Source organism: Orbicella franksi, chromosome 11 (assembly GCF_964199315.1).
Source record: "Orbicella franksi chromosome 11, jaOrbFran1.1, whole genome shotgun sequence".
Taxonomy (NCBI): domain Eukaryota; kingdom Metazoa; phylum Cnidaria; class Anthozoa; order Scleractinia; family Merulinidae; genus Orbicella; species Orbicella franksi.
Window position 1 is genome coordinate 20,289,828 of NC_138155.1, and position 26,964 is coordinate 20,316,791.

The 26,964-nt window shown below is 37.3% G+C and overlaps 3 protein-coding genes across 3 annotated transcripts; all 3 read right to left on the reverse strand.

Annotated features, from left to right (window-relative positions):
* Positions 1–7,315: 7,315 nt before the first annotated feature.
* LOC145502189 (histamine H2 receptor-like) lies at positions 7,316–8,644 on the reverse strand. Its single transcript, XM_081481450.1, has one exon. It carries the CDS (start codon positions 8,351–8,353, stop codon positions 7,316–7,318), a length of 1,038 nt encoding a protein of 345 aa, XP_081337576.1. The 5' UTR covers positions 8,354–8,644.
* Positions 8,645–11,139: 2,495 nt separating this feature from the next.
* On the reverse strand, positions 11,140–13,115 carry LOC145460154 (melanocyte-stimulating hormone receptor-like). Its single transcript, XM_081444888.1, has 2 exons — positions 12,909–13,115; positions 11,140–12,429 (listed from the first exon to the last, which is right to left on the reverse strand). The coding sequence occupies exon 2, from the start codon at positions 12,316–12,318 to the stop codon at positions 11,395–11,397; it is 924 nt and encodes a 307-aa protein (XP_081301014.1). The 5' UTR covers positions 12,319–12,429; positions 12,909–13,115; the 3' UTR covers positions 11,140–11,394.
* An 8,384-nt stretch (positions 13,116–21,499) lies between these two features.
* On the reverse strand, positions 21,500–22,558 carry LOC145502190 (histamine H2 receptor-like). The gene has a single exon (XM_081481451.1). The coding sequence runs from the start codon at positions 22,532–22,534 to the stop codon at positions 21,500–21,502; it is 1,035 nt and encodes a 344-aa protein (XP_081337577.1). The 5' UTR covers positions 22,535–22,558.
* Between the last annotated feature and the right edge of the window lie 4,406 nt (positions 22,559–26,964).

The following is a 26,964-nucleotide window of genomic DNA, read 5'->3' on the forward strand; positions in this document are numbered from 1 at the left end:
TGTATGTTTGATTTCGAACAAATCGTAAAAACATTTCAAACCGTGCTTTTTGTTTAATTAAATTAAACGGACTGAAAGAAGAACGCGATTTTAATGAAATTGCCCCAAAAGACACAAAAATGTGTCTTGAAGCTATGTTTTGTTTTGAAGCCATGAAAGGTTTGTTGGTTTGTGTTTTCTTGATCTCAAGAACGAGACTTTTTCTCAACGTCACTTCCATAATAAATGTAGAACAATTTTCGATTTTCAGTGCTTTTTGTAAAATCTTAGAAACGGCTCGATAGATTATTTTAAAACGTTAGATCTATGTGTGTAACATTCTCCCGTGATCAGTACATTTCGCTACAATACCTGAATGCAAATTTGCGGGATGTTTTTTGAAATACGGATCAAGGGGACTTTTGGCCCTTCTTTCCATAACAGCGAAAGGACTGTTCAGAAAGAATTCCAAAGCTCTACCTTGAGTGACAAAGAACAGGAAGGTATTGGGGAAAATAGTAATTTTTTTTTTCAGGAGAAAAAGGTCTGAAAATTGCGCACAAGTAATGTCGTCAAAAAGTCAATCAAGGATAAATCGAATTATTATTTAAAATATGCATCAATGAAATGTATAGATCACGGAGGAATGTTACACACATAGATCTTAATATTTTTTTAGCATAATTTGTTTTAGATCGGGATTTTGTAACGCAACTTTTTCGTGGGTTCGAGTGCCTACTTCATCGACAAATTTAAAAGTGTTCCAGTGTATCGATGCTAATGAAACTTTGGAATAAAATTGTTAACATTATCAGGCATACACGATTAACGTTTTGAAATATTCTATCGAGCCGTCCTTAAGAGTTTAGAAAAAGTGCTTAAAATCGAAAATTGTTCTAAATTTATTATGGAAGTGACGGTGAGAAAAAGTCTCGTTCTCGAGATCAAGAAAACACAAACCAACAAAACTTTCGTCGCTTCCAAACAAAACTTCAAAATACATTTTGGTGTCTTTTGGAGAATTTTCATTAAAACAGTGTCCTTGCTTCAGTCTATTTAATTTCATCAAACAAAAAGCATGGTTTAAAATGTTTTTTGCGATTTATTCGAAATCAAACCTATAGAACTTTTTTATTCTTGCATATTCCCCCTGCCATACATCGTAATTTCAGAAATTAGCATCAGATTTTCTATAACAGATCTGGTTCGTACACAATTCATGCTTTACCGATTTTCATATTTTTGGTTTATCGTTTCCATGGAAATATCGATTACCTTAAAAAACATATTCAACCAAACTTCAATCTTTTTCCAAAAACTGGTGTAATTTCCACATCGATCAGAGTAAGGGAAGGTTAGTAAAACGCCAATTGAAAATGCTAGGTATGGTACATTAAAAACTGTATAGAACCACCTTAAAACCAACCAGAACGTAGTTAGAAAACTGCAGTTTCTTACAGTTGTTTACTTATTGTGCTCTGCCAGACCCCATAGTTAAGAAAACCGTACATTGAATACAGTTATTCAACTCATTACAGATTTAAATTTCTTCTTTTTAACGGCTAAGCACACCTTCTAAAAGTCTGGATATGGTTGGCGGGATCTCAATTATCGTTTAAATTTTAGGTGATAAAATAGGGCGCTATCCATTCGACCAAAAATTCCGGTGGGAATTTTTGGAAATATTCTGGGGCGAGTAGAACAGAATTTTTCAGAGTCACTGGAAAACGAGCCGCGCAGGTTTGTTCGCTTTTCAGTGAAATTTTTCAATGACTTCGAGGCTTAATCGCAAATATAGAAGTAAAAAGAACACGGATAAGTTGGCATGTGAGTTTTTATAGATCACTAACGCAGGGACTTCACTTACACAAACCACAATGGCAGCGAAAACGTCGCAAAACACTTATGACTAATTATGGCGTCACGATAATTAAATACAACGCACTTAGTTTTCGAGAATAACGAGTTTTTCCAGTTAGCTTGGTGAAAAAAGAGAATAGTTGCCATTGGGAAGCTTCTCAAAAAAATCGACTTCTGTGGATTAAGCAGGTAAGACGATCGTACTGAAAGTGACAAATGTTCAAAACTGCATTTTTTTTACCTTAACTTTCCAGCTGAAGAAAAGGAAACTTGTTCTTAGAGCAAAAAGCTGTTGACTTCATTCACAGTTGTTATCATCGTCTCAAATGAGTGGCTTTAGTTTGGAGAAAAACAGATTTCGGTCAGTCGTTCTGACCTGCTGTGGCGATCAACGCATCCACTGCGTTTACGATTCTTAACTGCCTTGAACACGAGTTCTTGAGAGGATTTTTGGTGCAAGGGCAACAGCGGTCATTTTGAAAATTCTCCATCCTTTCAAATATCGTGGACTTAGAGTGATGTCTTCGGAATAAATGAAAAAGTCATTCAGCAACTGCCCACCATGTTTACTTGCCGAGATGGCAAAGATGGCGAGCTTAGTAGCCAGGCCTCGAAAATGTCATGTAAACCGCCTGGCGCGGTGAATATAAGGTCATATAAGGAATCGCTCAACCAATCAGATTGCTGGAAACTCTTTGTTCAGCTCTGAAATTATACTAAAATTTAATATAATCGGTCTAGCGGGATAGTGGAACGGTTCAACCTCGATTCTCACTTTTTGAGATCTGCTACACCGACCGAAGAATCAAACCGCCTGGATTCATCTTATCGCCGGACTGTGACGTTTTTAAATTGAGTTTCGCAGCGATAGATATTTGTCCTAGCCTTATCATGTGCTGACGTCTAACGACTTTACTACAAATATATGGCAAGGAAAACACATTTCTGTTCATTTAATCGATAAATCAACAGTCCTCTAAATCTGGTTCTCACATGACCTCACTAGAATTCAAACTACAAAACTATTGATCCTCCTGAGATTTTACTGTCTAAGAGCAGCTGAAAAATAATATTCGTACAAGTTTTTTGAATGGGTTCTTGGTTTTGTAATAGACTACGCTTGAATTTCTAAAGCTTCTTCGCGACGCGGCATTTACATGACGGGCAAGAGAGCTGTCATGTTGGTTAAAAAAGTCACTAATTTCGGGGAATTTGGTTATCTGAACAGTTCATGTATTAGAAAGAGTAGTATTTTTAAAATTTTCTTGAGTTCCTCGAGAGATAAATTCACGCTTTTGCAACAAAACTCGGTGACGGATGTTTCTGTTGGTTCCGGCCGCCATGTTGGTGTACATCAGGATGGGCAACAGCATGGTGTCTCCATGAAAATCTCTATAAATTTGGGTACAAAATTTCACCGCATATCTTGCATAAGAAAAATTGCTGTGACCCGAATCTTGGCGAGAGTCTTTGCATCTTTACCTTCTTTCTTTTCAAGATTCTGGACTTTATCTATTGAGCTGTTTTGAGTTTTGTTTTGATCTATTTTGAATGGCGTGACACTGAAAACCAGCAATAGAGTAATTAGATACCCAAACGATGTGGCGGCGGTGTTCTGTGACGTAATTTGTATTAGCTTACTTTTTAAGTTAAGAGTTGAGGATAATTTACTATTCCATGACAATATTATAGGCTATCTGACTTAGAAACTCTCATCTGTCGGTTGTTAGAGATTTTGGCGGGAATTTCGCGTATTTTCCGTCATTGTGCGCTTCATGATACCTCTTTCTACGCCATGCGGTCTTGCAAAGACAATTTCAAAGTGCCCATTGCATTCACTTTAAAGAAGAAAGAATCGGTCGCTTTGAAGGTCTTCCACAATTTGAGTGGAATAATCTCTACGAACAATATGTGATAGAGCAAGGGTCACTTGGGGCCGCTTTTATCACAAAAACCAGGAACAAGGACAGAGATTCGAGCCCGAAGGTGGAAAACAGTGGTTGTCAAGAAATCACCTGCTTTTAAAGATTCCCGCTTAAATAAGATTCCCTATTTTAAAGATTCCCACTTTTAAAGATTCCCCGTTTTAAAGATTCCCGGTTTTAAAGATTCTCGGTTTTAAAGATCCTCGGTTTTAAAGATTCCCGGTTTTAAAGATTCCTGGTTTTAAAGATTCCCCATTTTGAAGATTCCCCCTTGTAAAGATTTCCCGTTTTAAAGATTCCCGCTTTTAAAGATTCCACGTTTTAAAGACTCCCGGTTTTAAAGATTCCCCATTTTTAAGATTCCCGCTTTTAAAGATTCCCCATTTTAACAATTCCCGCTTTTAAAGATTTCTCATTTTAAAGATTCCCGCTTTTAAAGATTCCACGTTCTAAAGATTCCCGGTTTTAAAGATTCCTGGTTTTAAAGATTCCCCATTTTGAAGATTCCTCCTTGTAAAGATTTCCCGTTTTAAAGATTCCCGCCTTTAAAGAGTCCCACTTTTAAAGATTCCCCATTTTAAAGATTACTACTTTCAAAGATTCCCCGTTTTAAAGATGTCCGCTTTTAAAGATTCACCGTTTTAAAGATTTCCGCTTTTAAAAATTCCCCATTTTAAAGAATCCCCATTTTAAAGATTCCCCATTTTAAAGATTCCCCATTTTAAAGATTCCCGCTTTTAAAGATATCCCGTCTTAAAGACTCCCGCTTTTAATGATTCCCGATTTTAAAGATTCCCGATTTTAAAGATTCCCGATTTTAAAGATTCCCGATTTTAAAGATTCCTCATTTTAAAGATATCCCGCTCCCCGTTCCCCATTCCTATTCACCGATTTCCCGTTCCCTCTTTTAAAGATAGCCGAGAGCTAGCTGCTATTGACTCGGTGATTGACCGCTTTCTCCGGTCACCACCGCACAATAAGACCTTTTTAATAATCGCCGACCCTGTTTTTACTAAAGCACATAATATAAAGTACTAGAGAATTTGTAAAAGACCTGAGGAAGACAGGCAAAATTGCCAGCGTAGTCTATAAGAAACCAATTTCCAGTGAGCAGATAAGAAACTGTGCGACATGGCCGAGCTCGGACCGGCCGAGGGCAAAAATCCGGTCTCTTGTTTGGCTCTTGCGAAAAACCCCTTAAGGAGTTGAGTAGTTTGAGTTATACAAGTCAGCTGTACTACCTTACCTTACTTATTGTCACCTAGTGTGGCACTTTTGCAGAGCTAGCGATGCACGAAAACTTGAACGACTACAGGAAAGGGGCTTGAGGGCCGTTTACAAGGACAAGCATGCTAGCTATACTCATCTACTGGAGAGAGCCAAGTTGCCAACTCTAGCGAACAGGCGTTTACAAGACATCTGTATTCTCATAGGTCAAGGTCAAGGTCAACTTTATTTAGGCAGGGTGGCCCAATCAGCACTTGGCTGGTATCAAAAGGGGCCCTGCGTAAATTAAGACTACATTAAATTTCTATACATAGAGATTAACGTTTACAATTATAAAAAATTAAAAATAAAAACTACTCTCTAAAATAAAGTCTAAGAAGATTTTTAAAAACGGGGAGCGATGTTGCTTCTTTTATTGTAGTGGGTAAATTATTAAAATGAAGCGCACCAGAGTATCTGAAAGTCCTTTTCCCTAGCGTTAACTTGGGTTTCGGCAAGTGCATGTCGTTCCTTTTCCTCGTGTTGTAAGAATGAACGTTGCAATTTCTAATAAAATAATCCGACAAATATGGAGGAGCTAAATTATTTAAACATTTAAAAACTAAAATGCATTTGTGGGCTTTTCTTTGGGTTTCCAAATCCACCCACCCTAACATTTTAAAAGATCCTTCGGTTGTTGCCCTCCTTTGTATAATGCGTGCTGCTCTGTTTTGCAGACGTTGCAAGCTGTTACTGCAACCGATTGACAGCCCATCCCATACCGTGTTAGTGTAATCAAAAATCGGCTGAACTAAACAATTATACACGCATTTAGCAGCTTTTAGAGTAAGGTAGGGTCGTATGCGTGACAGCAGGCCGAGACGTTTTCTTACTCTCTTACAAATCAATTCTACATGTTCGTTCCATGAAAGATTCTCATCTAGTGTTACCCCTAAATAACAGAAGCTTGATACTCTGTCAATGTTTTTCCCGTGAAGCTCTATTTTATAGTCTGGACAGTGTTCTAGTTTTTGCCTAGTTCCAAACAGCATCCATTTAGTTTTACTCTGATTGAGTATCAGCCTGTTGCTTACTAACCATTTCTCAACATTGGTAAGATCGTAAAGATCGTAAACAAAAGATAGACTATGTCCTAATAGCATCTGTAACATTTTTAACGAGCATACTTCCGCATACAACCTGAGACAATCAGATTTTTCTACTCCTAGATACAACACTGTTACTTATGGGAAGCACTCTGCCTTATGTAGGACCCAAATTCAGGGGGAAACTGTCTATGACTGACACATCAGCCAAGACACTGCCGGCTTTTACAAACTATATTCGCAAAAGGGATATAACTCGCTTAATGGACACCGGCTGTAAGGACTGCATCCTATGCTGCACATAATGCCCTTCAAGTCATTCATTTTTTTGATGTATTAATATTAGTATTAGAATAGTTTTTTAGCAGTGTCCCTAATTAGTATGGTGTATTATTTCCAGGGTATAAGGTTTTTGACACTTTAATAAAGTTCTCACTGACTCACTGACTCACTGACTCACTGACTCACTGACTCACTGACTCACTGACTCACTGACTCACTGACTCACCGAAGTCAACTCGGTTCGTTACCAGCCACGAAAAACCATCAGGGTGGCCTCAGAGGTTCTGAATTTGAATCCAAGTATACAAGCGTACAGAATTTAGCATTTTCCCATTTGCGTTCGTTGGATATGACATTTTTATAGCCAACTCGGTTCTACGGGCTTCCTGGGTTATTTACCATCTGATATCCAACGTGTACTATAGGAGTGATTGTCAATTATCTTTGATAAAGGGGAAAATAAAGTCCAAGCGGTCTGCAACTGAGCGGAACAAATGAGTGTTTTTATGTCCCCCACCCCCCTCCCCCCAAATAATATCTATCATATTAGATTAACAAAGTTCAAAAACTTTCACGCGTTTACAATTTATGTAATTTTAACACATTTACAGAATACATTCAGGTTTGCGCTTACAATGAATATTCTTTCAAAATTTGACTTGCATGCATCGATTTCTGTTCTATTTTCTCTCTCTGTTTTTTTTTTTTTTTTCATCTCTCTTAATCCTACGACATGTTCCATACAACAGGTACCATGATAAATGTATTGCTTTATTTTTTTCGCCATGGATCGGACATGATCTTATGGACTGAAACCATCGATTCCAAAAATTTTAGGAGAACAGGCTACATAACAAACGTCTTTACAGAAATATTCATATATTTGTAGCGGCTCAGTGTTCACACTGTAATATCATGTTCATCGTCAAATGTCTCATTCCCTTATCGCACATCTTCTCAGCTCACCCTAATATTTTGTTCTTGTTCCTCATTAGCTATGACTCCAATCTGTCTCGGTCCAAAGATTTTCCTTTCAAGCTCCTCAGCTTGTGCAACGGTTTTTCTCGAGAGCAACTCAATGAGGGCTACGCGAAAATATCTTATTCTAACGGAGTAAATCAACGGATTAAATAACGAATTCAGTACTGGTATCAAAGGAAGAAGATAAATAGCAGTTTGTCCTCCATTGGCAGGGTTCTTGTTGGTAGTGGAAGCCAAAACGGCAAAGAAGATATTTATTGGAATAAAGCAAAGAAAAGAAGCCAGTAGAACAACAGTTGTCGTGTAGAAAGCTTTCTTGCTTTTCAGTAACTCCTTCTTCGCTTCTAAGGAAATTTGGTTAGCAGCAATTTGTTTCTCGTTGCGGCGGACCTCCTTGTATACAACACAATTAAAATAAATCATTGCGGGAAAATAGAGAAAAACTGGCCCGACTATGAACACTACAAAGTTACTTGAAAAATCTGTGTTAGTTTTGAAGACGTCTTGCATGGGAAGCAATAGGGCTATAACCCACGCCAGACCAGAGGCTATGATGATACGAACTTCAGTTACCTGGTTCTCATACGTGAAGGGGTGTCTAACCGCGACATAACGCTCTGCACTCAACAAAATTAAATGACAAACTGATGCCGTCAGAAATTTGCCAGTGAGAGTCACTGATAGTTTGTCTAGGTTGCAGAATATGTTTCCTTGACCACTGAGAAGATAACTTCCGTGTACGATATGAAAAGGCTGAACAAGTAGTCCCACCACGAGGTCAGTTGTGGCTAAACAGGCGAGTGCTATGTTAGATTTAGTGCGAAGCTGTCGTTTGGTTTTCACTGCAACCATCACCAGGATGTTGAGCAAAATTATGAAAGGACAGGTGAAAGAGTTCACGACCATTCTGGCGATGAATACAGCGCGAACATCGGAAGAAATATTTTCGGCATTTATAGGAAGAAATGCGAGACCACAACTAATTATTGTGCGGTTGATAGTGGTGAAATTCATCTTCCTTCGACTGACTGAGTGTGTGATAATTTCCTTGCTTCGTGTTTTCAGATCGCTTACCTTTCTTATTTTCCCTCTTAAATGAGTTCAGTTCTTAATTTCGTTTATAGTCTGATTACAGCAGGTGATGTTCATTCATTCATTCATTCAGGATAATACTAAACTTACGTACTTTAATACAAAATCACTTTATTACAATTCAACTAAAATTGTCATTACATTAGCATACTATTCTTATCTAAAATGCCAGCTACGTCCTAATTTTAAATGCACATAGCCGGGTTTTAAAATTTTGAGAGCTTAAGATTTTAAGGTATTCAGTAAAGATAACGTTGAATTCCAAAGAAAATGTGAACTATGTTTTCAAAAACACCAAGTATCATTATAAGAGGACTTGAGACCGGTAAGTGCACTACTGTCGGGAATCCAGTAATTTACCGTAATTGACTATTCTATTATTAGCTTCCATTTTTTTTTTTCGTTGCAAAAATGGCAAACAATAATGTTCTCAATTGTCAATTTTACTAATGTTCATGAGACACGTTTCAATTTCTGTTTCTTCCCAACCAACTTAGCGGTTTCGAAAAAAAAAAACTTATTTTTTTATATATGGAAATATATATATATTTTTTTGAACTTTGTTTTGGCTTTAGCCATTTTCTACCTTTTGTTTTGGTGCTGAGTACCGCAGTGTCGGTCTCTAGCGATCTGTTGCAATTGTGCCGAATCCTTGTTTTATTTATTTTGATGGCGCGCCTGTTTCCCTTTGAGAGTTACGAAACATCCATCTGTGTTAATGTCTCTCTTGGGGCCGTAGGATGAAATAGCAACGTCAAAAACAAAAACAAAAACTAAACGAATCGTAATTACCAATGCCAAAATTAATATACACCCTTTCGTAATCGAGCAAGCTTTACGTGGCACATTAGAACTCACCGAGTAAGAACCCTTTGTGTTTCGTTGGAAAGCAGAGTTTCTTTGACGAAGCTGCTGTATTACTACATTATTAGGTTTGGCTTTTATTAATGAGGTGTAAGCCTTACCATAATTGTTTGTTAATTAACGTAAAGAGCTTGTGTAACGAAATCCACACAGACATCGGTGCTAGCAAGGTAACCTAGTAACAGTTTTGATTGTGGATGAAGAGAGATGACACTTTTGGAAGAACAATGATGATCAGAACATTTCCCAGAAGCGCGGTGATGGAAAGAAGAATATTAATTGCTGAAAAAAATGATCTTTGGCTTTGGCTCAGTAAGAGCGGTCAAGTAATAAAACCCTTCAGTTGTAGTTTGGTTTTTAATTTCAGTTAAGTTCTGCATTTTTTTCTCGACAATGATTGTTACTACTGTCTTCTTTCTAGACAAACAAGATCAATTGTGAACTAAGATTGTTCCCGCCTGGTCCAGTAATGATTGAAAACCTCCAGAGTCATAAACGTAAGAAATCAATTTTAAGCTTGGCAAAATCTTTGAATAACTAACTAACTAACTAACTACCTACCTACCTACCTACCTACCTACCTACCTACCTACCTACCTACTTAACTAACTAACTAACTAACTAACTAACTAACTAACTAACTAACTAACTAACTAACTAACTAACTAACTAACTAAATAAATAAAACGATAAATATGAATAAACATCTAAATGCTTGTTATGATGGTGAGAATTTCCTATAGTCTGCACTTACTTTGTCCTGGGACTTTTAAGATTTTGGGTTTTTTACGCTCTACCCGCTGATTTGTCTCCAAAAGTATTGACTCAACAGCAATCAAACTTGCATGGCATCTAAAGCATCCAAATGTGACTATTTTAGTGATAATTACGTGTCAATCTTGAAGTCACATTTTATACTTTGTATTTTTACGACGTCATATTTCAAAATGACCATCTTGGATTTCAAACATTATTTAAATAAGCTACAACAGCTCCGATTGTTTTCAAAACTGTAAAGAATTTGAAATGTAATCTTTGTAACATCCAGAATGAATCAAGAACAGATATCTAACCTCAAGAAAACCGCGAAAGTGTAGTAAAAAAAGCTCTTTGAGAACTTGGTTGCCATAGAAATGGCACGTCATGCGACCAAACGTTTGACATACATGTACAAAAAATGTTCCCTGATAAATTTAGGAAAATTGACAAAATTCAACCATAATATCTCTTGAATGCTCTTTAAGTTGAAAAAGTTTGAAATAAGCGCGCGTGCATTTTTTCCTTTGTCTTCCACCAAAGGTCAAAGAGCGTTTACCCTTGCACGTACATGCAAACTCATAACCCCATACGGACAGTACAAAGAAGGGGAGGGGAGGTGGTTGGACCCCAGCATTTTCTCATTAAGGTACGCTATTTTGAAACTTTCTACCCTTAATATAGAGAAACTGTCTCTGTCGCCTACAAGATGATGTTAGTATTATGGCATACCTATGAAAGAACGCTGCTGGGGGCCCAGTGACGTAATCCAACATGGCAGAAACTTTCAGATTTTTCCCTTTTTTCCATCGTAATTTTTGTATTTTGGCGTGAAACTTATAGCTCTGACAGCTTCCAATATTACATTATAATAACCATTAATTTTCTCGTAGCTTACGTACACACCTCACTTGTCCTTGGAAATCCCCTTAATGTGCGAGCCGATTTTCACCACATTCTCAGCAAATATGTCTCAAAGATAAACGAACGCCTACTTAAATGGACAAGTGCCTAGGGAAAATCCTGTTGACAAAGTTTTAAAGAACCCGAGGGGTGGAGTGGGGCCGGCAACCACTTACACAACTTACAATACTAACATTGCTTACAATTCATTAATATCTCGCTTTACTTACAAATAATATCTTGTAATGCTTAAGGTTAACTAACTTTACGTACTTTGCTATATCATCTTGGCTAAATATTAAAACATAGTGATAACTGATAACTGTATTTGGAGCATTTTTGGCATCAGTGAAAAAAATGCTCGTTTGGTAAGTAATGTTTTCTTGACTGATAAATGACTCTTGATGGCAATCAGCCATACCGCTAGGGTTTCGAGACCACTAACCCGGGAAACAGTTCACCTCCTTGATCGTGTCCTTCACTGCTCGCCTCACGTCTTTCAGTTTCCAACAGTACAGAAATGGATTCAACGTGGAGTTCAACAAAAGAAGAGTAATCGTTACAGCATGAGCTTGGTGAAAAGTTGGTGAGTGTAATCCAAGCACGCCACGTAAACCTGTAACAACAGCAAATGGCAGATAACAAGCAAGTAAAGTCATTTGTACCCACAAAGCGCTGGACACGGTCTTTCTGTATCGTGCTATATTCAATGGAATTCGTGCTTCGCTTTGTTGTCCTTGGGATGTATTATTATGTAATCGAGCTTGGTGACGGTGAAGGGTAAGATAAACCTTCATATAACAAAATATGAAGGTTACTAGACATAACAGCATTATTATGGAGGTAATCGTTTCAGCTATGCGACGCTTGTAAAGCATTGTTATTGAAAAGCCAGTGCTAAAAAGCCAAAAAAACCCCACAAGGACCCATACTCGCCTCAAGGTTACCACTTGCCTGTATCTTAGCCTCAACATCAGGGCGAGAAGTCTGTCTACACTTATTGCTGTTATTGTTAACAAAGATACCCCACAGAAAATGTAACCTATCGTATTTGAAAGTATGGTAGAATAGTAGCAAAGTTTGGAATGTTCTGGAGCGAAAATAAAGGTCACAAAAAGAGGATGTGAAATTAAGCCCACACAGAAATCGGTGCTTGCAAGGCAACCAAACAGAAGTTTTGACGGCGGGTGAAGGGAAGAGACTTTTCGAAGAGCAACAAAAATCAGAACATTTCCCATTAAAGCAATAATGGAAAGGAGAATATTCAATGCCGAAATAATTGTTCGATGTGGTTCCTTAAGGCTCTCCAAGCAACAGAACTCTTGAATTGTCGTGCAGTTTCCAATTTCAGTAAAATTCGGCATTATGTTTTGTCTCGATAATTTTCCCTTTTCTTTCTGTTATCAAAATCTTCTTATCTTCTGGGTCGTTTTTGAGGAATCCTACTTCAGATGTTATAGTTTCATCTGTCTTTCCTGAAAAAAGAGAAATTTATAGTTAAGTGTAGAAAGTAGCTCTCCTAGACAACTAACATTGAGCAGCCCTTAGTGAACGACCCAGGCATTTGCATCTCACTTCCTTATGTCATAGATCATGGAGTTACATATGCCAATATGCGAGTAAGAAGAGAAAAAGGTAACAGTTTTACTATGAGCAACAAACTATTCTTCAATCAGAATAGTGTCTTGGCTTTTCTATAATTCTTTTGCGGTTTCTGCCGTGGGCTCCTGGCCGTGGGCTAAATCGCATTTTTATGTGAGAATTACAACTGCCTTTGCGCGTCGTTTAAAGAAAGATCGATGAAATTTGGAGAAGAAATTTGGCGAAAAAAGACTCGCATGAGTTCGTTGTGAAGACAAAACTCCACCCTGATAAAATATGTTGAGAATCCCGGGCTGAAAAAAACAAGTAAAGAGGAAGGATCGTTCCATTATAGCAACAAGAAGGAACTCACCGCTAGCGACAAGGGGCCAATGTTCGACCAACCTGTGGCCTTCAAAAGGTTGTAATTATAGTACTCCAGTAAACGCTCACCCAACTGAGTTTCTAACAGTTTCCGCGTTTTGTTTCAGATCGGCGTTTGATCGATTTTAGTTGCTAGTTGCGCAGTGGTTTCTTCTACGGTTTTTTTCTCTTTCGCCTAACCGGAGTGCTTTGTTACTACTCAGTTTTCCAGTGGCAGAAGCCTTTGTGTTGTGTCTCAAATTCCCATCATCGCAAATCAATGAGAATGTAAAATAGTATTTTCCAGCAAATTGCAATGGCTTATTTCTGTTAGGGCTATCTTGTTCCAAGCTTGTATTTCATGACGACATGACAGTACGATACGACGGTATGACAACTTTGACAGTTTTTTTTGGTAAGGTGTAATCAGCTGCGATTCTTTAAGAGATAAAAACTCGGGCTTTATTTTTGACTTGATTCCTTTCCTTTAAGCGAATTAATAGGGTGTATAGATTTGGGTAAATTCTCACGAAAATTGGCTAAAATGTTCCTTGATTATCAATGTGCCGAAGTGTTTTCTTTTTTGACATTTCAAATACTTCCTTTCTTAGGCCCCCTCATGTCACGAAGATCGGCCAACTAATATTATATTCGTGTAATTCTACATTTATTTCCTCATTAGCCAAAACGAATATCGAACAAACCTCACGCACTTTTTGTAGTCGTCATTTGCTAATTATTGGCATGATTCAGCTTGTTTTATCGTATGTGAGAACACGAATCCAGGTAACTGAGTTCAGCAACCACTGTCAGTCTTGCGCCCGCTTATCAATAAATAAAGTCTTCAAAATAGTTATTTCTTTTGATTCTAAATGTGATTGGCTTTACGTTGATAGAGTCCTTTTCATATAGTTTTGGTAAAAGCGAACAGGAAGTTCTTCTGAGGGTCTAAGGTAACCTTAAGATTAAGATGCAAAACATTATCTTCCCAAACTTCGTGTTTGATGACATTATTTTACTTCTCCTAGACGTTTTTGCAGCATTATATTATACCAGTAGATGAAATCTTGAGTGAGTCGACATACATTATTGATGTGGTTACCATTTTTTCCTTGATTCAGTTAACAGAACTCTCTAACTGAACTTGCAGGCTGCTGTGGAATAATTTTTAGAATATGAATACAGCACACCAAACAGAATTGAAATATGTATATGTAAATGTTTCCCACAAATTCAGGCTGTAGCACGCAATGACACTCCATAATTTACATGTCCATTTTGTTTATTCAACTGCTTACCTAAGCGATGGGTATCTGATCTTCTGGAGGCCTCTTTCAGCAAAATGCAGTCTTCTTAACTTTGATGAAAAAAAAAAAAAAAAAAAAAAAAAAATTCACAACTGCCGCTTATTATTTTTATATTATATATTATTATAATTGTTATCGTAAGGTGATGTTCCATTTCCGTGAGCAAAAATGAATTGAACAAATATGTTGACCAATGTCTCCATTTTGATTACTGAAAAAGATGTCTTCTCCGAGCAGAGTGCAAATAAACTTTCACTAACAGGAAATCAAACTTCCGGCCCTTGGTGGTCCTGATTACTTTAGGTTGAGACTTTTTCGTTGACATTTCCGTGGATCTATCTTGTGTGGCTTTAGACCAATGTCATCAAATGTCAGCTTGATGATTCCATTTCCGTAAAGAAGCATCAACGCATCCTTTGTAACGAACCTTGAGCTAATAGATATGTCTCCTGCGTTATCATTTTCATGCAATTATTCAGTCCAATCAAACCTATTTGTTTCGGGCAAAGATACTTGCAAGACATAGTTTCTTTGCAAAGTCGAGAAGGGAGGAGAATTGCTCTACTGGATGACATAAAGAAAGTCATCTCTATCAGCGCCAAACAAACATGACCGCCACTGGTAGTCCAGCTGTTTTAATTAAATTTCTTAGAATTGTTTTCCTAAGTGATTCAATAGCATTCATTTCAAGCATAAATCGAATTCAAATTCAGATCCAGTTTTATCTCTCAATTCAACTGCTTTTTTTTTTTATCATAATGAGACTGGTACACTGACAATAACCCTATTTCACAGCAATGAAGCACCTGCTGGTGACGGAAACGAGGTCCAATATAACTTGCATTGGTACTTTAAGGTGGCTCGATACAGTTTTTTTCTGAGCCATGCTTAGCATTTTCAATTGGCGTTTTACTAACCTTCCCTTACTCTGATCGATGTGGACATTACACCAGTTTTTGGAAAAAGATTGAAGTTTGGTTGAAAGTGGTTTTTAAGGTAGTTGATATTTTCATGGAAACGACAAACCAAAAATATGAATATCGGTAAAACATGAATTTTGTACGAACCAAATCTGTTATCAAGAATCTGATGCCAATTTCTGAAATTATGATGTATGGCAAAGGAATATGCAAAAATAATAAAATTCTGTATGTTTGATTTCGAACAAATCGTAAAAACATTTCAAACCGTGCTTTTTGTTTAATTAAATTAAACGGACTGAAAGAAGAACGCGATTTTAATGAAATTGCCCCAAAAGACACAAAAATGTGTCTTGAAGCTATGTTTTGTTTTGAAGCCATGAAAGGTTTGTTGGTTTGTGTTTTCTTGATCTCAAGAACGAGACTTTTTCTCAACGTCACTTCCATAATAAATTTAGAACAATTTTCGATTTTCAGCGCTTTTTGTAAAATATTAGAAACGGCTCGATAGATTATTTTAAAACGTTAGATCTATGTGTAATATTCTCCCGTGATCAGTACATTTCGCTACCATACCTGAATGCAAATTTGCGGGATGTTTCTTGAAATACGGATCAAGGGGACTTTTGGCCCTTCTTTCCATGCCAGCGAAAGGACTGTTCAGAAAGAATTCCAAAGCTCTACCTTGAGTGACAAAGAACAGGAAGGTATTGGGGAAAATAGTATTTTTTTTTCAGGGGAAAAACGTCTGAAAATTGCGCACAAGTAATGTCGTCAATAAGTCAATCAAGGATAAATCGAATTATTATTTAAAATATGCATCAATGAAATGTATAGATCACGGAGGAATGTTACACACATAGATCTGAATATTTTAGCATAATTTGTTTTAGATCGGGATTTTGTAACGCAACTTTTTCCTGGGTTCGAGCGCCTACTTCATCGACAAATTTAGAAGTGTTCCAGTGGATCAATGCTAATGAAACTTTGGAATAAAATTGTTAACATTATCAGGCATACACGATTAACGTTTTGAAATATTCTATCGAGCCGTCCTTAAGAGTTTAGAAGAAGCGCTTAAAATCGAAAATTGTTCTAAATTTATTATGGAGGTGACGGTGAGAAAAAGTCTCGTTCTCGAGATCAAGAAAACACAAACCAAAAAAACTTTCGTCGCTTCCAAACAAGACTTCAAAATACATTTTGGTGTCTTTTGAAGAATTTTCATTAAAACAGTGTCCTTGCTTCAGTCTATTTAATTTCATGAAACAAAAAGCATGGTTTAAAATGTTTTTTGCGATTTATTCGAAATCAAACCTATAGAACTTTTTTATTCTTGCATATTCCCCCTGCCATACATCGTAATTTCAGAAATTGGCATCAGATTTTCTATAACAGATCTGGTTCGTACACAATTCATGCTTTACCGATTTTCATATTTTTGGTTTATCGTTTCCATGGAAATATCGATTACCTTAAAAAACATATTCAACCAAACTTCAATCTTTTTCCAAAAACTGGTGTAATTTCCACATCGATCAGAGTAAGGGAAGGTTAGTAAAACGCCAATTGAAAATGCTAGGTATGGTACAGAAAAAACTGTATAAAACCACCTTAAGACCAACTAGAACGTAGTTAGAAAACTACAGCTTCTTACAGTTGTTTACTTATTGTGCTCTGCCAGACCTCATAGTTAAGAAAACCGTGCATTGAATACAGTTATTCAACTCATTACAGATTTAAATTTCTTCTTTTTAACGGCTAAGCACACCTTCTAAAAGTCTGGGTATGGTTGGCGGGATCTCAATTATCGTTTAAATTTTAGGTGATAAAATAGGGCGCTATCCATTCGACCAAAAATTCCGGTGGGAATTTTTGGAAATTTTCTGAGGCGAATAGAACAGAATTTTTCAGAGTCACTGGAAAACGAGCCGCGCAGGTTTGTTCGCTTTTCAGTGAAATTTTTCAATGACTTCGAGGCTTAATCGCAAATATAGAAGTAAAAAGAACACGGATAAGTGGACATGTGACTTTTTATAGATCACTAACGCAGGGACTTCACTTACACAAACCACAATGGCAGCGAAAACGTCGCAAAACACTTATGACTAATTATGGCGTCACGATAATTAAATACAACGCACTTAGTTTTCGAGAATAGCGAGTTTTTTCCAGTTCGCTTGGTGAAGAAAGAGAATAGTTGCCATTAGAAAGCTTCTCAAAAAAATCGACTTCTGTGGATTAAGCAGGTAAGACGATCGCACTGAAAGTGACAAATGTTTAAACTGCATTTTTTTTACCCTAACTTTCCAGCTGAGGAAAAGGAAACTTGTTCTTAGAGCAAAAAGCTGTTGACTTCATTCACAGTTGTTATCATCGTCTCAAATGAGTGACTTTAGTTTGGAGAAAAACAGATTTCGGTCAGTCGTTCTGACCTGCTGTGGCGATCAACACATCCACTGCGTTTACGATTCTTAACTGCCTTGAACACGAGTTCTTGAGAGGATTTTTGGTGCAAGGGCAACAGCGGTCATTTTGAAAATTCTCCATCCTTTCAAATATCCTGGACTTAGAGTGATGTCTTCGGAATAAATGAAAAATTCATTCAGCAACTGTCAGCCATGTTTACTTGCCGAGATGGCAAAGATGGCGAGCTTAGTAGCCAGGCCTCGAAAATGTCATGTAAACCGCCTGGCGCGGTGAATATAAGGTCATATAAGGAATCGCTCAACCAATCAGATTGCTGGAAACTCTTTGTTCAGCTCTGAAATTATAGTAAAATTTAATATAATCGGTCTAGCGGGATAGTGGAACGGTTGAAATCTCGATTCTCACTTTTTGAGATCTGTTACACCGACCGAAGAATCAAACCGCCTGGACTCATCTTATCGCCGGACTGTGACGTTTTTAAATTGAGTTTCGCAGCGATAGTTATTTGTGCTAGCCTTATCATGTGCTGACGTCTTACGACTTTACTACAAATATATGGCAAGTAAAACACATTTTTGTTTATTTAATTGATAAATCAACAGTCCTCTAAATCTGGTTCTCACATGACCTCACTAGAATTCAAACTACAAAACTATTGATCCTCCTGAGATTTTACTGTCTAAGAGCAGCTGAAAAATAATATTCGTGCAAGTTTTTTGAATGGTTTCTTGGTTTTGTAATAGACTACGCTTGAATTTCTAAAGCTTCTGCGTGACGGGCAAGAGAGCTGTCATGTTGGTTAAAAAAGTCACTAATTTCGGGGAATTTGGTTATCTGAACAGTTCATGTATTAGAAAAAGTATTATTTTTAAAATTTTCTTGAGTTCCTCGAGAGATAAATTCACGCTTTTGCAACAAAACTCAGTGACGGATGTTTCTGTTGGTTTCCGGCCGCCATGTTGGTGCACATCAGGATGGGCAACAGCATGGCGTCTCCATGAAAATCTCTATAAATTTGGGTACAAAATTTCACCGCATATCTTGCATAAGAAAAATTGCTGTGACCTGAATCTTGGCGAGAGTCTTTGCATCTTTACCTTCTTTCTTTTCAAGATTCTGGACTTTATCTATTGAGCTGTTTTGATTTTTGTTTTGATCTATTTTGAATGGCGTGACACTGAAAACCAGCAATAGAGTAATTAGATACCCAAACGATGTGGCGGCGGTGTTCTGTGACGTAATTTGTATTAGCTTACTTTTTAAGTTAAGAGTTGTGGAGAATTTACTATTCCATGACAATATTATAGGCTATCTGACTTAGAAACTCTCATCTGTCGGTTGTTAGAGATTTTGGCGGGAATTTCGCGTATTTTCCGTCATTGTGCGCTTCATGATACCTCTTTCTACGCCATGCGGTCTTGCAAAGACAATTTCAAAGTGCCCATTGCATTCACTTTAAAGAAGAAAGAATCGGTCGCTTTCAAGGTCTTCCACAGTTTGAGTGGAATAATCTCTGCGAACAATATGTGATAGAGCAAGGGTCACTTGGGGCCGCTTTTATCACAAAAACCAGGAACAAGGACAGAGATTCGAGCCGTAAGGTGGAAAACAGTGGTTGTCAAGAAATCACCTGCTTTTAAAGATTCCTGCTTAAATAAGATTCCCCATTTTAAAGATTCCCACTTTTAAAGATTCCCCTTTTTAAAGATTCCCGGTTTTAAAGATTCTCGGTTTTAAAGATTCCTGGTTTTAAAGATTCCCCATTTTAAAGATTCCCCCTTTTAAAGATTGCCCATTTTAAAGATTCCCGCTTTTAAAGATTCCACGTTTTAAAGATTCCCGGATTTAAAGATTTCCCATTTTAAAGATTCCCGCTTTTAAAGATTCCCCATTTTAACGATTCCCGCTTTTAAAGATTTCTCATTTTAAAGTTTCCCGCTTTTAAAGGTTCCCGCCCTTAAAGATTCCCACTTTTAAAGATTCCCGCTTTCAAAGATTCCCCGTTTTAAAGATGTCCGCTTTTGAAGATTCCCCGTTTTAAAGATTTCCGCTTTTAAAAATTCCCCATTTTAAAGATTCCCCATTTTAAAGATTCCCGCTTTTAAAGATTTCCCGTCTTAAAGATTCCCACTTTTAATGATTCCCGATTTTAAAGATTCCCGATTTTAAAGATTCCTTATTTTAAAGATATCCCGCTCCCCGTTCCCCATTCCTATTCACCGATTTCCCGTTCCCTCTTTTAAAGATAGCCGAGAGCTAGCTGCTATTGACTCGGTGATTGACCGCTTTCTCCGGTCACCACCGCACAATAAGACCTTTTTAATAATCGCCGACCCTGTTTTTACTAAAGCACATAATATAAAGTACTAGAGCATTTGTAAAAGACCTGAGGAAGACAGGCAAAATTGCCAGCGTAGTCTATAAGAAACCAATTTCCAGTAAGCAGATAAGAAACTGTTCGACATGGCCGAGCTCGGACCGGCCGAGGGCAAAAATCCGGTCTCTTGTTTGGCTCTTGCGAAAAACCCCTTAACGAGTTGAGTTGTTTGAGTTATAGAAGTCAGCTGTACTACCTTACTTTACTTATTGTCACCTAGTGTGGCACTTTTGCAGAGCTAGCGATGCACGAAAACTTGAACGACTACAGGAAAGGGGCTTGAGGGCCGTTTACAAGGACAAGCATGCTAGCTACACTCAGCTACTGGAGAGAGCCAAGTTGCCAACTCTAGCGAACAGGCGTTTACAAGACATCTGTATTCTCATGTATAAAGTTAAACATAGACTATGTCCTAATAGCATCTGTAACATTTTTAACGAGCATACTTCCGCATACAACCTGAGACAATCAGATTTTTCTACTCCTAGATACAACACTGTTACTTATGGGAAGCACTCTCTGCCTTATGTAGGACCCAAATTCAGGGGGAAACTGTCTATGACTGACACATCAGCCAAGACACTGCCGGCTTTTACAAACTATATTCGCAAAGGGGATATAACTCGCTTAATGGACACCAGCTGTAAGGACTGCATCCTATGCTGCACATAATGCCCTTCAAGTCATTCATTTTTTTGATGTATTAATATTAGTATTAGTATAGTTTTTTAGCAGTGTCCCTAATTAGTATGGTGTATTATTTCCAGGGTATAAGGTTTTTGACACTTTAATAAAGTTCTCACTCACTGAGTGACTGACTGACTGACTGACTGACTCACCGAAGTCAACTCGGTTCGTTACCAGCCACGAAAAACCATCAGGGTGGCCTCAGAGGTTCTGAATTTGAATCCAAGTATACAAGCGTACAGAATTTAGCATTTTCCCATTTGCGCTTGTTGGATATGAGATTTTTATAGCCAACTCGGTTCTACGGGCCTCCTGGGTTATTTACCATCTGATATCCAACGTGTACTATAGGAGTGATTGTCAATTATCTTTGATAAAGGGGAAAATAAAGTCCAAGCGGTCTGCAACTGAGCGGAACAAATGAGTGTTTTTATGTCCCCCACCCCCCCCCCCCTCCAAATAATATCTATCATATTAGATTAACAAAGTTCAAAAACTTTCACGCGTTTACAATTTATGTAATTTTAACACATTTACAGAATACATTCAGGTTTGCGCTTACAATGAATATTCTTTCAAAATTTTGACTTGCATGCATCGATTTCTGTTCTATTTTCTCTTTTTTTTTTTTTTTTCATCTCTCTTAATCCTACGACGTGTTCCATACAACAGGTACCATGATAAATGTATTGCTTTATTTTTTTCGCCATGGATCGGACATGATCTTATGGACTGAAACCATCGATTCCAAAAATTTTAGGAGAACAGGCTACATAGCAAACGTCTTTACAGAAATGTTCATATATTTGTAGCGGCTCAGTGTTCACACTGTAATATCATGTTCATCGTCAAATGTCTCATTCCCTTATCGCACATCTTCTCAGCTCACCCTAATATTTTGCTCTTGTTCCTCATTAGCTATGACTCCAATCTGTCTCGGTCCAAAGATTTTCCTTTCAAGTTCCTCAGCTTGTGCAGCGGTTTTTCTCGAGAGCAACTCAATAAAGGCTACGCGAAAATATCTTATTCTAACGGAGTAAATCAACGGATTAAATAACGAATTCAGTACCGGTATCAAAGGAAGAAGATAAATAGCAGTTTGTCCTCCATTTGCAGGGTTCTTGTTGGTAGTGGAAGCCAAAACGGCGAAGAAGATATTTATTGGAATAAAGCAAAGAAAAGAAGCCAGTAGAACAACAGTTGTCGTGTAGAAAGCTTTCTTGCTTTTCAGTAACTCCTTCGCTTCTAAAGAAATTTGGTTAGCAACAATTTGTTTCTCGTTGCGGCGGACCTCCTTGTATACAACACAATTAAAATAAATCATTGCGGGAAAATAGAGAAAAACTGGCCCGACTATAAACACTACAAAGTTACTTGAAAAATCTGTGTTAGTTTTGAAGACGTCTTGCATGGGAAGCAATAGGGCTATAACCCACGCCAGACCAGAAGCTATGATGATACGAAGTTCAGTTACCTGGTTCTCATACGTGAAGGGGTGTCTAACCGCGACATAACGTTCTGCACTCAACAAAATTAAATGACAAACTGATGCCGTCAGAAATTTGCCAGTGAGAGTCATTGATACTTTGTCTAGGTTGCAGAATATGTTTCCTTGACCACTGAGAAGATAACTTCCGTGTATGATATGAAAAGGCTGAACAAGTAGTCCCACCACGAGGTCAGTTGTGGCTAAACAGGCGAGTGCTATGTTAGATTTGGTGCGAAGCTGTCGTTTGGTTTTCACTGCAACCATCACCAGGATGTTGAGCAAAATTATGAAAGGACAGGTGAGAGCGTTCACGACCATTCTGGCGATGAATACAGCGCGAACATCAGAAGAAATATTTTCGGCATTTATAGGAAGAAATGCGAGACCACAATTAATTATTGTGCGGTTGATAGTGGCGAAATTCATCTTCCTCCGACTGACTGAGTGTGTAATAGTTTTCTTGCTCCGTGTTTTCAGATCACTTCTTATTTTAAGTGCACCTCTTAAATGAATTCAGTCCTTAATTTCCTTTACAATCTGATTACAGCAGGTGATGTTGATTCGGGATAATACTAAATTACGTACTTTAATACCAAATTACTTTATTACAATTCAACTCAACTTGCTATTACATTAGCATAATATTCTAGCCGGATTTTAAGATTTCAGTAAGATCTTAAGATTTTAAGGTATTCAGTAAAGATAGCTTTGAATTCCAAAGGCAATGGTAAATAATGTTTTCAAAATCACCAGATATCATTATAAGAGGACTTAAGACCGGTAAGTGAACTACTGACGGGAATCCAGTAATTTACCGTCATTAACTATTCTATTTTCGCTTCAGTTTTTTTTTTCGTTGCAAAAATGGCAAACAATAAGTTTGTGTTGCGTGGTGCTGATAATGTTTTCAGTTATTAATTTTGCTAACGTTCACGAGACTTGTTTCAAGTGCTGTTTCTTCCCAACCAACTTAGCTCTTTCGAAAAAAAAAATCTATTTCTATATATGTACTGATATATATATATATTTTTAACTTTGTTTTGGCGTTAGCCATTTCTTACCTTTTGTTCTGGTGCTGAGTACCGCAGTGTCGGTACTCTGTTGCAACTGTACCGGATCTCTTGTTTTATTTATTTTGATGGCCTGTTTCCCTTTGAGTTTAGTAAATATCCATCTCTCTTAATGTCTCTCTTGGGGCCGTGCGATGAAATAGCAACTTAAAAAAGAAAGACAAAAAACTAAACGAATCGTAATAACCAATACTAAAATTAATAAATACCTTTTCGTAATCGAGCAAACCTTTTTGTGGCACAATAGAACTCACCGTGTTAGAACCCTTTGTGTTTCGTTGGAAAGCAGGGTTTCCTTGACGAAGCTGCTGAACAGAATGTTTTTAATTCCTTATAGGATTTTATACAGCTTATTAATTTAGGAATGTCCAAACAGAATTAAATAAGAACAGAAACCTCTTGGATCGGCCATCTGCTACTCCATAAATTGATTTAAAGGTATGCATAAGAATCTTACTCTAAATTTGATAAGCAATGGGTAGCCAGTGAAGTTCCTAGAGAGCTGGCATTATGTATGAGTACTTGGACATGTTCATATTAAGTCTAACAACTGCATTTTGGACACGCTGTAGCTAAGAAATTTGCACAAGTCCATACATTAAACTAACAATAACTGAGTCGAGAAGTAATAAAGGCATGGACAATTGTACACAGACTATTCTCAGATAGAAATTTCTTAAAGCGCACATGAAAAGATTTTACTTCCATTTTTGCTCCTTTTCCCTGAAAATAGGTTTATTAGGAATTATTTTAACGGGAAATAGCCATACGATCCCCTATTTCAAGATAAAACTGTAGTCAAGGAGCTGGGCACTTATCAAAGATCGTGACGTCATTCACGTGTACGCTTCTGGAACATGGCTGTAAGCGGCGAAGACTTTACCTCGAGTACTTTCAAAGACGATCTGGACTCGGTACAGAGTATTGTGGAAGATTTAGGAACAGAAATGGGCAAGATAGCTCCTTATGAACGTGAGACTTTGGCGAGTTCCGATGACGATGGCGGAGGCCCCGAGGTGGACGAAGTCGACGAAGATGTAGCCTGCGAACAGTTTCCCAGCTAGGACGGAAAAAAAAAAAATTCGGCAAGCGTGAAATACGAAGATAATCTTAGTGCTGCTACGTTATAGTAACGATTTGATTAAAACATGCCTGTCAGTTCTTGGAATATGATAAGGGTTTTCTTTTTTCATCAGTAGGCTTAATAAGACGATCTACAGTCAGCTGTGTGCGAAAGTTCAGAAATAAAACGATCTAAAATCATGCCACAAGTTATATATTTGAGCTATTGTAATCTCCATTTATTACTCAAAAGATGGGACTCCAGAGAGTGAGTGAGTAAATATTCAAGCTTTATATGCTCGTGAATTTGCTTAGAAACCATTCCATAATATAGGTCAGTTCCTTTTTTTAAGACTGTCATCATTTGCCCGCAAAAATTAAAAATAATAATAATAATAATAATAATAATAATAATAAAACAACAACAGAAAAAAAAAAAAAAAAAAAACAGACAATGTTACCAGAGGGGAAATAGCACTTAATATTACCAATAAATGAACTCGAACTGTTTTCTATCTTATTATGTATGTTTTAAATTTTATTGCAGATTACTCAGAGCTAAAGTCAGAGCGGAAAAATGTGACAATGCAAAAGGAACATTTACTCTCATAGAGAAATCACTATAATACCACGCAGAGACGATGAATGCTTCTGAAGATTTAAACCACACGACAAATCCAGAGTTTTATTGCACCACAAGTCTTAACAAACATTTCTCTTGTTATTGCTGTTTCGCCATAGTATTAATCGGGTGGAAACTAAACTAGCACTGAACTGCAAACATCGTACGACTTTATTTGCTTACACGAATACGAGTTTGACTGTGAAAAAATGACAAGCAAATAGCAAATGAATACAACAATAATAAGTGGAGGAAACCAGGCAAAAAGAAAGAAAACCATAACAAACGCGACTTACAGAAATTTCACCAGAATGATAAAGTAGGAATTGAACAGATCCTGGATATGTACGCGATGCAGAGTTTCAGTCTCGAACGGATTTGCAAGGTATTTTAAAATAACGAAACCGTAGCTCAAATTCCTATAGGTACACGCGCGAAAAATGTAAATTATGTGTCCCGTAGGTATATCATGATTTGCATAGGGAACGAAAACAATATAAAGCAACACAAGAATGTTACATATCTAAAGATCATTATTTTAGTATTGAAAGTTACTCTATCCGTAACTGCAATTCTGGGAAACTTTTTGATGATCCGTGCTCTTCAGAAGGAGTCGTCCCTTCATCCGCCATCAAAACTTCTCTTTTCTTGTCTTGTTTCTACGTTGGTATCCTTTTCAGCCGTGGATATTAACTATTGTCATGGAGCAAAATGTGCAAATGTATCACTCACTCTCTTGGCCGATAACATGGAGAGCCTGGGTACGAGTTTCTCGAAGACCTCCAAAATTGAGAGGGGCCATTTTGGTTCTTGTGTTTCGCTTGTGTAAATATGTAGTATTTTGCCTAGGGCTTTTGCTCACACGTAGATGAAAGCTGAGAGAGGTATTTATGACTGTGGTCATGTATCGGTGACAACAGCGCGGCCGGAGAGGTCAAAGAATTGTTACAAGTGAAAGGCAGGAAGTGAGATTTTGTTTACTAGACGTGACTCATAGCTTTTTTTTTTGCACGGCTAGAGAATTTGATACTTTTCCACTCGCTTTCTCTCCTTCTAGAGTCCAAGGTAAGCCTAAGGTAGCCTGTTAATTTCTGTATTGTATATTTTTATGTACACATTGAAATTCTGGCGGTGCCAAACCCGTGATTTGATTATTTTGTATTTTCAAATAAGCCTACTTCAACCAAAAAATTCAAATTGCTTAATCTTTTAATTTTGTTGTTCTTCAAACTATATTTCTGCTGTATTCTATGCAGTTCAGTTTTGCGAGAGAGATTTACTGTCCAGTCATGTCAAACACAAGCCATGTCAAACAAGCATAGTGGCTCGTGATGTACTTACAATCTTATTTTTGTTGAAGAAACGACATATGTAAACAACTAGAATCAAAACTTGAAGTAGATATGAATTGAACCTGTCAACAATGGCTTTGAATATTTCTGCATTGCTCGTGAAATGAACACAAACAATTGCCAAGATAGGAATAAATTAATGTGATTTCCGTTTCGATGAAAGAAAACTATTGTTATTTTTATTGTGTACAATAGAATCTGCAATACCCTTTTTTATTTTGAATTGCATGAAGCTGAGGGGACTCCCTATAGTAGCTTATAGTTGACTCAAGGTGCACGTTTTATCAGGTGGGGGTTCATTGCTAATTTATCCACGAAAGGAGAAGTAATGGGTCTACTGTAGATATGTGAAAAGGGTTTCAAGCTTGAAGCTACATGTACATGTACAAAAACTTTTTTGGTAGAAGATGTAGCAGAGGATTTCATGGCAGAGTATCATTTCAACCAAACTTTTTCAAGTAGATCTTTCTGAGAGGGATGCTAAAACTGTTTGAAATGATTCTTAATTAAATATCTGAGGAAACATTTTTCTCTCTATTCCTATTTACCAGCTAGCTAAAATCATATTGTTCATGTTTGGGATATCTTTTATTTATTTATTCAACTTTGCTTGACTAATTAAAATACTTATATACATAAAATTTTTATTATTAGGCAGGGTGACCATTACAGCCTAGCCAATTACAGTGGATCGAACGCGTCCCACTAAAGTAAAATTGTGCAAAATATTCTGGGCATTCTCAAGCTGAT

Bases quoted from the DNA above. Each gene is read 5' to 3' on its own strand.
- LOC145502189 (XM_081481450.1), bottom strand. From the start codon at position 8,353: ATGAATTTCACCACTATCAACCGCACAATAATTAGTTGTGGTCTCGCA.
- LOC145460154 (XM_081444888.1), bottom strand. From the start codon at position 12,318: ATGCCGAATTTTACTGAAATTGGAAACTGCACGACAATTCAAGAGTTC.
- LOC145502190 (XM_081481451.1), bottom strand. From the start codon at position 22,534: ATGAATTTCGCCACTATCAACCGCACAATAATTAATTGTGGTCTCGCA.